This window comes from Leucopleurus acutus (genome assembly GCF_964270905.1).
Source record: "Leucopleurus acutus genome assembly, chromosome: 1".
Classification (NCBI taxonomy): domain Eukaryota; kingdom Metazoa; phylum Chordata; class Mammalia; order Artiodactyla; family Delphinidae; genus Leucopleurus; species Leucopleurus acutus.
The window spans coordinates 77743497-77755882 of record NC_139142.1 but is presented as its reverse complement, the minus strand read 5'-3'; the positions used below and the strand labels follow the sequence as shown (position 1 = coordinate 77755882).

Here is a 12386-nt window from a genome sequence, read left to right as displayed (position 1 = left end):
AACTTATTTGGCAAGAATTAAATATTTTCTGTCTATTCTAGAAACATGTGGGTGTGACGGAAACAAACAAAGTATCATCACAGGATAGAAATAATTAATTGCCTGAAATAATTTAAAAGCTGTAATGAAAGATCCTGTCTTTGCCAATGGCATTATTTTCCCAAATCAAGGGGGCTCTAGACTTTGGAAACCTCATGGACTCTTGACTCATCTCTCCCTTGTGCACTGTTTGAAATTTCTCTTATTTCTACTCATGCTGTGGCCACCCCAACCCCAATCCTTATCGCTTCTCCCCTGAGTTGTTAGCAATAGCCTTTTATTAGGTCTTCTTAACTTCCTTCCAATTTACCTATGTACAGTAGTCTTCAGGAGGATGCTTGGGTGCAGTGGATCTGGAGTAGAGGGCATTGGAATTTTGAAAAACTCCACAAGTGATACTGATGTGCACCCCGAGGTAGGAAAGGGGGCTTTAAACTGTTGATAAATTAATGTTCTATACAACATCCAATTATTATATCACTCTCCTGCCCAGAAAGCTTTGGTTGCTATTTGTTATTATATCAATTCATACTTTTCGGTTTGGCATTGGCCTTCTCCTATCCCATCCAGCTTCTCCCTTCCCCAGCAGTGCTCATCGCTGGTGCTCAAATATCCCATGCTCACACCTACCTCTGTGCCCTCGCGTGTGGTTTTTTCGTTGCCACCTGTAAGGATGGATCCTGCCTTTCATGATTCAACTTAAGTGTCACCTCTTCCATGGAAGTTTTCCTGGAAGGTTCCCTATTTCCTGAATGTCTACATCATTTATAGTCTATGCCATAATGAATTATATCAGGGAATGTATCTTATCACGTACCACTGGCTTATTGTGTTGGTGTTAAACAACCAACTAGAATGAAGAACCAAGTAGAGAGCAGGAATCGTGTCTTTTATGTTTGTGTCTTCTACAGTACAGCACATAATCATTGGTACATTGCTTCTTGCAGGCAATCCTCCACATCTTAGATCTGGGTTAGATGTTTCTTCTGTGACATCTCACTGTATCCCAGTTACACTATAAGTGCATCACAACTCTGCATCTTAAATCTGTGCTTCTTTTTTTTATTGAGTTATAGTTAATTTACAATGTTGTGTTAATTTCAAGTGTATAGCAAAGTGACTCAGTTATATACCTATATATATATATAATATATATATATTCTTTTTCAGATTCTTTTCCATTATAGGTTATTACAAAATATCGAGTATAGTTCCCTGTGCTATAGAGTAGCCTATTTTATATATATTAGTGTGTATATGTTAATCCCAAACTCCTAATTTATCCCTCCCCCCTTTAACCCTTTCCCCTTTGGTAACTATAAGTTTGTTTTCTATGTCTGTGAGTCTATTTCTGTTTTGTAAATAAGTTCATCTGTATCATTAAATATGTGTTTCATTATGTATCTCTTACAGACTGTAAGCTCTGTGAGAGCAGGGCCCATGTTTACCTGGTTCATCACTGACCCTCTAGTCCACGTCTTGATGTGTAGTATGTACTCAGTACATATTTTTTTAAGCTGACTGAATAATGATTTAAAAATATGTTTGGTTGAGTATGAGACGAATGGACCAAATAGCATCCATGGTATCCTAACAGTTTGGTTGCCTTGGTTTCAGGTGCAATAGATCAGCATAATCTAAACATTATACTGAACCAGATAACTAGCATTTGATTGTATACTCAATTATATCTTTTTCTAATTATTTTCTATATGTGGCTACTTGTCTATAAAATTCAAGCTCTTGGAGAGCAAAGGATAGCATTTTTTTTTTACTTCCATCTATCTCCCATAGTTCCTCAGTATTTCTTGATTTGATGTCATTAAATATAGTTTTAAAAGAGCCTGTGTTATAATGTATCTGCCTGGTGCTAAACATCTGTTGCTTCCTAACAAGAGTACCATTCATTCTAATGGCACTGGTACACAGAGGTAAACAGAGCCTTGGCAGGTCTTCCATAAAGGAAACTGTGTTTGCTTCTTTCATTAATTACTAATGGAGCATTAAGACATGCACTCTTTCTGAAGCCAAGTTGGATAATTCCTGGCACTTAAGGCTAGGGTGCTTTCAAAAGTTGAGACATGTATTGACACACCAGAAGGCATGCCCTATAGCAAGCACAGTGGTGGCTCTAATGCCAAGATTGTACAGAACTTCGAATATATCAATACCAAGTGTACTGATCTGTCTCTCTAACGTTTTGCAGGTCTTGGGTTAATGTGAGTTAATAAATGTGAATTTCTAGAATGTCTCTGAAGGCAGGCACCTCAGTGTGAATTGGAAAAGTCATCAGAGAGATAAAGAAAGGTTAAAAATAAAAGAATGATCAAAGATTCACCAGACAAAACAACAGAATGAGAGTGGCAAAGCTAATAGAAGAAATATGTATCAAGATATGATTTGTCACAGAGCTGGAGGAATCAGGCTCCCAGACTTCAGACTATACTAAAAAGCTACAGTAATCAGGACAGTATGGTACTGGCACAAAAACAGAAATATAGATCAATGGAACAGGATAGAAAGCCCAGAGGTAAACCCGCGCACATATGGTCACCTTAGTTTTGATAAAGGAGACAAGAATATAAATGCAGAAAAGACAGCCTCTTCAATAAGTGGTGCTGGGAAAACTGGACAGCTACATGTAAAAGAATGAAATTAGAACACTCCCTAACACCATACACAAAAATAAACTCAAAATGGATTAAAGACCTAAATGTAAGGCCACACACTATAAAATTCTTAGAGCAAAACATAGGCAGAACACTATGACATAAATCACAGCAAGATCCTTTTTGACCCACCTCCTAGAGAAATGGAAATAAAAACAAAAATAAACAAATGGGACCTAATGAAACTTAAAAGCTTTTGCACAGCAAAGGAAACCATAAACAAGACCAAAAGACAACCCTCAGAATGGGAGAAAATATTTGCAAATGAAGCAGCTGACAAAGGATTAATCTCCAAAATTTACAAGCAGCTCATGCAGCTCAATAACAAAAAAGCAAACAACCCAATCCAAAAATGGGCAGAAGACCTAAATAGACACTTCTCCAAAGAAGATATACAGATTGCCAACAAACACATGAAAGGATGCTCAACATCACTAGTCATTAGAGAAATGCAAATCAAAACTACAATGAGGTATCACCTCACACCAGTCAGAATGGCCATCATCAAAAAATCTACAAACAATAAATGCTGGAGAGGGTGTGGAGAAAAGGGAACCCTCTTGCACTGTTGGTGGGAATGTAAACTAATACAGCCACTATGGAGAACAGTATGGAGGTTCCTTAAGAAACTAAAAATAGAACTACCATACGACCCATAAATCCCACTACTGGGCATAAACCCTGAGAAAACCATAATTCAAGAAGAGTCATATACCACAATGTTCATTGTAGCTCTATTTACAATAGCCAGGACATGGAAGAAACCTAAGTGTCCATCGACAGATGAATGGATAAAGAAGATGTGGCACATATATACATTGGAATTGTACTCAGCCATAAAAAGAAATGAAATTGAGTTATTTGTATTGAGGGGGATGGACCTATAGACTGTCATACAGAGTGAAGTAAGTCAGAAAGAGAAAAACAAATACCATATGCTAACACATATATATGGAATCTAAATATCAATAAATTAATTAAATGATTATGAAGAACCTAGGGGCAGGACAGGAATAAAGACACGGATGCAGAGAATGGACTCGAGGACACAGGGAGCGGGGAGGGTAAGCTGGGATGAAGTGAGAGAGTAGCATGGACATATATACACTACCAAATGTAAAATAGATAGCTAGTGGGAAGCAGCCACATAGCACAGGGAGATCAGCTCGGTGCTTTGTGACCACCTAGAGGGGTGGGAGAGGGAGGGTGGGAGGGAGACCCAAGAGGGAGGAGATATGGAGATATATGTATATGTATAGCTGATTCACTTTGTTATAAAGCAGAAACTAACACACCATTGTATACCAATTATACTCCAATAAAGATGTTTTAAAAAAAGATATGATTTGTCCATTAATTTTTTACTTTGCCAATTAATAACACAATTAAAATGAAGAATTTATACTCTTGGACATGCCAATTAGCATAGCATCAAAATGCTAAAGTAAAAATGGTGAGAAATAAAAGATACTGACAGACACTTATTGGTAGTAATAGATTTTAACACAGCCATCAGATTATGATAAAGAGATAAAATATGAATAAGGACATAAAAGAATATGATTAAGAATGTTAAATAATTGGCTATATATTTTTTAACATATTTACTTTATATATTTATTTTTGGCTGTGTTGGGTCTTCGTTGCTGTGCGCAGGCTTTCTGTAGTTGCAGCTAGTGAGGGCTACTCTTTGTTGCACTGTGCAGGCTTCTCATTGTGGTGGCTTCTCTCTTGCAGAGCACAGGCTCTAGGTGCGTGGGCTTCAGTAGTTGTGGCTCACAGGCTCAGTAGTTGTGGCGCACGGATTTAGTTGCTCCGCGGCATGTGGGATCTTCCCAGACCAGGGCTTGAACCCATGTACCCTGCATTGGCAGGCAGATTCTTAACTACTGCGCCACCAGGGAAGCCCTTGGCTGTATTTAGATGTTTATGGATTATATAAAAATACATCTTAAATACTCACAAGGAAAATTTATAAAAATAATATCTTTTTCTTTAAATGTAGAAATTTTGCAGGCTTGCTCACAAAACAACCCAGTTACTTTACAGTGTCTATATTTGGAAGATAGAGGAATTTGGAAATAAAGGAGGTACAATTATCCTTTTAAGAATAAATGTTAATCTGGACTTCCCCGGTGATCCAGTGGTTAAGACTCCGCACTTCCACTGCAGGGGACGCAGGTTCGATCCCTGGTTGGGGAGCTAAGATCCCACGTGCCATGCTGTGAGGTCAAAAAAACAAAGAAACAAACAAAAAAGAATAAATGTTAATCAAACATAATAAATTAAGACAAAAAGATGCAATGTCACTTCAAAGAGACCATATGATTCCCAGGACACTAAGAGCTAGCCATGATCCTACTGAATATATTAATATTTCCAAAGAAAAATTGTGTTGATCCAAAGGGGAGCTAGTTCAACCAAAAAAGAGAAAAATATAAAGCAAGTGTCAGAGGGCACACCTTGGCTCAGCTCATCCAGGGGAAAATAGAGCCTCACCCAGCTAGACTTAGGTAATATAAACTATTGGCAAGACCATTCTTCTCATGAAGGTGCAAGTATGGTTACCTTAGCCTGATTTTGTTCTAATTTCATGCACATCAAACAAGAACCTTTTGATATGGCCCTTTGTGTATAGGTCTATTTACAGGGTGATTGTGCGTCAAGGGAGCTGTGTCACAATAAGGTTAATAAATAGGAATTCATTCCTGAAATGGCTGCTCTAGGGTTGGAAAAGTAAGGTTCCTGAACCTTATAGGATATTAAGGCTACAAGAGGAGAGTCCGGAAGTTGATATGCATTATATTTAAGTAAAGCAAGTTATACAACATAAGTTGCTCTTATTCACTGCTGTGCCTTGGTATTCAGAGCAGGTTTTGGTATCTATGGGGCACCTAAATATTTGCTGAAGGAATGAAATATGTGGGGAAGAACAGAATCACTTAACAAATGGGAAAATGGTTAATTATTTTACATGCACTAAAACACATAGCGTATAGATTATAGAGTTAATTCTTTCTTTTCTTTTTTTTGAAGTATAGTTGACTTGCAATATTATATTAGTTCCAGGTGCACAGCATAGTGATTCGATGTTTTTTAAAAATATTTATTTATTTTCCTTTTGTTTTTGGCTGCGTTGGGTCTTAGTTGCGGCACACGGAAATTTTGTTGAGGCATGTATGATCTTTTTCATTACAGCATGCAGTCTGCTTGAGTTTCTCTCTAGTTGTGGCATGGGCTCCAGAACACATGGGCTCTGTTGTTTGCACATGGGCTTAGTTGCCCTGCGGCATATGGGATCTTAGTTCCCCGACCAGGGATCGAAACCGCATCCCCTGCATTGGAAGGGAGATTCTTTACCACTGGACCACGAGGGGAGTCCCAGTGATTCAATATTTTTATAGATTATGCAATGTACAAATTTATTATAATATCATTGAGTATATTCCCTATGCTGCCCGTTACATCACTGTGACTTTTTTATTTTATAACCTCAAGCTTGTGCCTCTTAATCCCCTTCATTTATTTCACCCAACCCCCTGCCACCCCCATTCCTTTCTGGCAACTACTAGTTTATTCTCTGTATCTGCAAATCTGTTTCTGTTTTGTTATATTTGTTCATTTGTTTTGTTTTTTAGATGCCATATATAAGTGAAAACATACAGTATTTCACTTAGCTTAATACCCTCCAGGTCCATCCATGTTGTCATAAGTGGCAAGATTTCATTCTTTTTTATGGCTGAGTAATATTCCACTGACTCTCTCAATAGATAGATAGATATAGATAGATAGATATATTCTTTATATATATATATGTATATATATACACATAAAGATATATATATCTTCTTTATCCATTCATCTTTTGATGGACACTTAGGTTGCTTTCATATCTTGGCTGTTGTAAATAAAGGTGCAATGAATATTGGGCTGCATATATATTTTTGAATTCGTGTTTTCAGTTTCTTTGGATAAATACCCAGGAGTGGAATTGTTGGATCATATGATAGTTCTATTTTTCATTTTTTGAGGAACCTTCACCCTGTTTTCATAGTGGCTGTACCAAAGGGTTAATTTTAAAAATAGAAAAACTGAAAGAAATATCTAAATGTTGATAGTACTTTTGAAGTGGCAATAGTTTTGTAAGTTTAGAAGGTGAGGAGAAATCACAAAGGATAACAACAAGTCTGAGTGAATAAATATTAAAAACTTATGTTAGCAAACTATCGATATTACAAATTTAATAACCAGAATTCAGTCAGACAACATGGGGAAGTGTTTGCAGGAAATGTAATGGCCAAAGGCTTGACATCTTTATTATGTAAACTGTTCATGCAAATTGATAAGAGAAACACTAAAATTCCAAGAGCATAAACAGACAACTCACAGAAAAGAAATTAAAGCTAGTAAATAAACACATGGAAAAATATTTGAGCTAGTAATCAAAGACATTCAAAATAAAGCAGTAATTTTTCTAAAAGATTTTAAATTAGCAAAGACAACATAAAAATTTATTTTTGTAGAACCCAATGCTGGTTAAGATGTTATAAAAATGGTATTCTCAGATTTTGTTGATGATATTTATTAATTGATACCTCCTTTTTGGAAAACAGTTTGGCAATATAAAGAGCCATAAAATATTTATAGCCTTTGACCCAGTAATTTGACTTCTGGGAGTCTCTCCTGAGGAAAACGAATCCAAAATATGGAAAAAATTAAATGCCCAAGAGTAAATTGGGAAACACTAAACATCCCACAAAGTGGGAATGATTAAAATGTTGTGGTAGAGACACTGGATAGAAGACTACATATTCATTTATAATCAAGGGCATAGAGACCATGCAGCCACATGCTTAAATAGGAAGTGGAAAACCAATAAACACTTAGATATAAAAAGATGTGCAGAGAAGAAAATTGAAGCAAATGCACCCAGTTTTAAGTGGTTGATCTAGAATGGCAGGAGGACAAAGACCTTTTCCTTCATCTCCCTTTTTTGTGGTCTTTGGTTGTCATTCAGCCTGTTCTTTTACCTGGATGCCAGTTGCATCCTCTTCTCTTCCCTGAGCTCCATGCCCAGCTTCCAAACCCCAGCCCATCTGTGTCAGTGCCACTCAAGCTCCAACTCGTTCAAGAAGCCCTCCCCATCCTATCAGCCAAATGAAACACTCCCTTTACTCTGCTCCCAATGCTATATTTTAACATGTCTATTATAGCACATATACAGTGTGCCCTGTGTGGAAATGATATATGTGCAGTATGTGTCTGTTTCCACAACTAAAATTTTAACCCCCTAGAGGGTAGAAATTGTTGGATTTCCTTTTTTCTCTCCACAGCATAGGGCACAGTGCCTTTGTCTGTATGGTATGCCCGAATAAATATTAGTTGAAATGAATGTCATTGCACTGAAATGAACTACTTCTGATTCCCTGGCAGGTGGAGCTCATGAAGGTCTTCAGCACTTGGGTCCCTTTGGCAACATCCCAAACATTGTGGCAGAGTTGACCGGTGACAACATTCCCAAGGACTTCAGTGAAGATCAGGGCTACCCAGACCCTCCAAATCCCTGTCCAGTTGGAAAAACAGGTAGTGGGCATGCCCTTGGGTTCTCATGAAAGGTAGAGCCTTTGGGAGGAAATTAAAAATTCTAACATTGGCTGCACACGTTCAGAGAAATAGTATTTCTATTCCGATGAGCCCCTGTGTATCTGTATGTGGGTTGGAAAGGGAAGTTGGTTCTAGAACCCTTGGTGAGTTCTGGTGTTCCGATACACCCACAGAGGACTCCCCTAGCCAAGGCTTTATCTTCTGTCTCTCTCCCTCTTTGGGAGTTGATGCTCTTTTCTGCACTGGCTCCAATTTTAATAAAAAGGGAGAGGGATTTTCTCTTTTTTTGCCTCTTCTATGATACAATCGCTGCCCACTTTTAGTGTCTTTGGAACTTTTTAGTATGTGGATGATCCATGCTCCTTTGTTTTCCTTACCTTCTCTTGACAATCGATATCTCAACTATGTTGTAACCAGTGAGCATCTATCCTGAAATATTTCTTTGGGGGCTGGGAGGCGGCATGAGAGAGGGGGGGCCCTGGAAGGGAAGAAGTTGGTTAAGGGAGAAGGTTGAAACTTTCCTTGCTCCTCATATATCGCTCCTACTTTCCTACCACCCAATTCCAAAGAGAATGAATGGTGAGTGTGCTACACTTATGCTGGGCTTTGAGCGGTTTACCTTGGTGGTTCAGAGTAGTGGCTCTAGACTGACGACTACTGGAATTCAAACCCAAGGTCAAGATATGTGACCTCGAACAAGTTAGTGAACCACTTGCACCTCAGTTTCCTTATTTGCAAAATGGGGGTTATTGGGGAATTACATGAAATTATCCATGTTAAACACTTGGTACAGCACCCAGCACAGAGTAAGGACTCATTAAATGTCATCCTGATTATAAATAGCTTTGCCACTAGTAAGAAATGAATCTCTTTCCTTGGGCTTGTACTCGCTTCCAGCAACAGAGTAGTCTTTTCCCCACAACCTAATAATAATACTAGGTAGTATTTATTATCCCTACTTTACATATAAGGAAACTTAGAAAGTAACTTCACCAAGGTTATCCATGTAGCAAGTAGTTGAGCCAAGGCTCAAACCCGGATCTACCTGATTCAGGACCGTGCATGCAACCACCATGTCATGATGTCTTGCTCTGAAAATTCTGTCAGTATTGGCCCCTCAGCTTTTCTAAAACACAATACAGGCTCTCTGAAAGATATTCCTCTTTTCATTTAGGGCGAGATCTCTGTTTTCCATGGGGGACAGAGGCTTCATCCTGGGATGGAACAACCAGAGTATTTGGATGTGGCCAAGCTAGTGCAGGGACGCTGGCCCAGGACCACAGGAAAATCTGAATCAGCCACCTTTTACTTGCTTGTGGGACTTTGGATGGGAAGGAAGGAAGGCCAGTTCAGGCTCCATGGGGATTTGGTTAAATTGATTCCATATCATATGATACAGTGGTCCTTAATATATAGTCCCAGCAATATCAGCATTACCTGAAACTTACTGGAAATGCAGATTTTCAGGCCCTACTCCAGACATATTGAATCAAAAGCTCCGGGGATAGGACCCAGAAATTCATATTCTAACCTGCCTTTCATGTGATTCTGGAGCATACCAAAGTTCTGAGAACTGTTGTTGGAGAATGGAAAGAGAACCAGAGGTTGAGCCAAGAGATCTGAGTTTTTGTCCTAATCATAGTATGTCAGTTTACTTCCCTGGACCTCAGTTTCTTCATCTGTAAAATGAAGACATAGTCAGTGCCTTAAAAAAAAATTCAGTGTAGTCCTAGCTTATCCTGAAAGAAAAGCAATATATAGATCTATGTGATCAAGCAATAATTAGGAGCACTTAGGAGCTCCGAGATGGAGCAGTCAGGGCGGTTTGATAGAGTTGGATAAAAGGACCCAGCTCCCAGGACCTTTCTTGTCTGAGATTACCTGCCATTTCCTTCCCTGTCGTTTCATTAAGCTAACATACGCTGCCATATGCAGACTGCCTGACCTCTCTTGCTTTGCTATCCCTTTCCTCCATGTTAATTGCTCTAGATGAAGTTAGATAAATAGTTCAGTGAGAAGTGGGGAGCCACGTCAGAGCCACACTAGGGATTTGTTCCAAATGCTAGTGCCTTCCTCAGGAGCTTCATGCTGTTAAGGGCTGAGAGACTGGATGCTTAAAGCTGCTGGAAGGTGTCAGAGCAGTCTCAAGAGACCAGACTACCTGACTGATTGTATTAGACCCCCTTTAGTACTGACTTTGATGCCTCCCTATCCCTTCGAAAGGAAGTCTCTTTCATTCTAGTCCTGCACAAAATTCACATCCCTCTCCAGCGCCACCCCCCCTTTTTATTTTTTGCGGTACGCGGGCCTCTCACTGTTGTGGCCTCTCCCGCTGCGTAGCACAGGCTCTGGACGCGCAGGCTCAGCGGCCATGGCTCACGGGCCCAGCTGCTCCGTGGCATGTGGGATCTTCCCGGACCAGGGCACGAACCCGCGTCCCCTGCATCGACAGGTGGACTCTCAACCACTGCGCCACCAGGGAAGCCCCCCAGCCCCCCTTTTTAAAGCTGTTGTCTAAAACACATTAGAGACAGAAAAAAAAATGGCTTATTTTCAGAGTATTGTGTCTATTAATGATAGGGCTTAGGTAAAAGCAGCAGCCAAGAGGGATAACCTTTCTTGGGTTTGAACGGAAGACATGCTTTATTTCAAAGAGCATTGATAATATGAACTGTCATTTAAAGAAAAATGGTGAGGAGGGAACTAAAACATGGAGGAAACCTATTATGTGCCAGATGCTCTATATATGATCATCTCTATTCCTCATAGCTACCCTATAAGGTAAGGATTTGATTATTCCCATCTCATAGATGAATAAATGGACTTAGACTAAGTTAACTTTCCCAAGAAACTAAACCCAACTATCACTCATGAGTTAGGATTTGAACCCTGAGCTCGGGTCTAGCTTTCTGACTCCAAGCTTACCCTGTTACCACTACAACACACAACATCAAGTACTGTCTAATAATTATTGTTCTTATATAATGGACTTTTACCAAGAAGCCAGAATCATTTCTAAAGAGCCCACCCAAGAGAAAATAGAGTGAGTCATGTGGAATGGAAGTATACCAGTGAAGGAAATACTTGCCGTTATGACAGATAAAAAATAATAGTGGCTTAACACAATAGAAGTTTATTTCTCGTTTGTGTGAAGTCCTGCCAAAGGTGGGTGAGGGTGTGGTAGGGGTGGATGGTTCAGCAACGCAGACTGCCATCTTTCATCTTTGCACTTGACATCTACAGTTACCCTGGTCGGCAACATGTAGCAAGCAGACCGACAGAAGATGGGGGGTTGGGGAGAGGAGGAGAGGGGGTCATATAGAAGGTTTCTATGGACCAGGCCTGGAGGTGGAGTACATCACTTCTGCCCACATTCCATTGGCCCAAACCCAGGCATATGACTCCACCTGATTGCATAGCAAGGCTGGGAAATTAGCCATGTGCCGACGGGGAATAGGAAGTGGGTTTGGGGAGCAGCCGACCAGTCTCTGCCATGGGTAGGAGAGGAGTGGGAGTCTGGGATGAGCAAATCCCAGAAGGAAAGTGACTTAGAGTGACTGATGTGAATAGATTCTGACCTTTGGGTGCCTAGTTGTTTTTAATAAATTAACTCTTAGAATAACAATAGATGTTGTGGCTGTTCCTCAAAAACCTTTTGTTGTTTGCAGTAGATGATGGATGTCTAGAAAACACCCCTGACACAGCAGAGTTCAGTCGAGAATTCCAGTTACACCAGCACCTTTTTGATCCAGAACATGACTATCCAGGCTTGGGCAAGTGGGTAAGTCCAATCTTAATTGCTAATAAGTCTTATACTCTGGTACTCTGAAGGTACTGATGGCAGAGATGAGCAACATGGGTGGGGAGAGAGAAGGAAAATTGCTTAGAAGCTGATTTTTTCCAGAAATCTCTGGTTGAGAGGGACTTTAATTCCAAACCACACTCACTGTCTAGGGCTCAATACACCAATCCATCCGAAGAGTCAGGGACCTGAACCAGTCTCATCGGCTGTAGTCCCAGAGGCTTCTACTCTGGTCTACTCCATAGCCTGTGTCACAACACGTCCTAAAGTCT

At 39.8% G+C, this 12386-nt stretch overlaps 1 protein-coding gene across 4 annotated transcripts in view; it reads left to right on the top strand.

The window, feature by feature from the left end:
- The window catches only part of LOC309963649 (neuroendocrine protein 7B2), a gene marked incomplete at both ends in the record, with an annotated part of 52115 nt that overhangs the window by 29543 nt on the left and 10186 nt on the right, over positions 1-12386 (top strand). For 2 of the 4 annotated variants that reach the window (XM_082842141.1, XM_082842139.1), the window contains 2 exons: positions 8142-8291; positions 11984-12093. In XM_082842141.1, coding sequence (XP_082698267.1) covers positions 8142-8291; positions 11984-12093 — 260 coding nt within the window. Of the gene's footprint in view, positions 1-8141; positions 8292-11980; positions 12094-12386 lie in introns of all 4 variants that reach the window. The other 2 variants (XM_082842140.1, XM_082842138.1) reach the window with 1 other exon arrangement.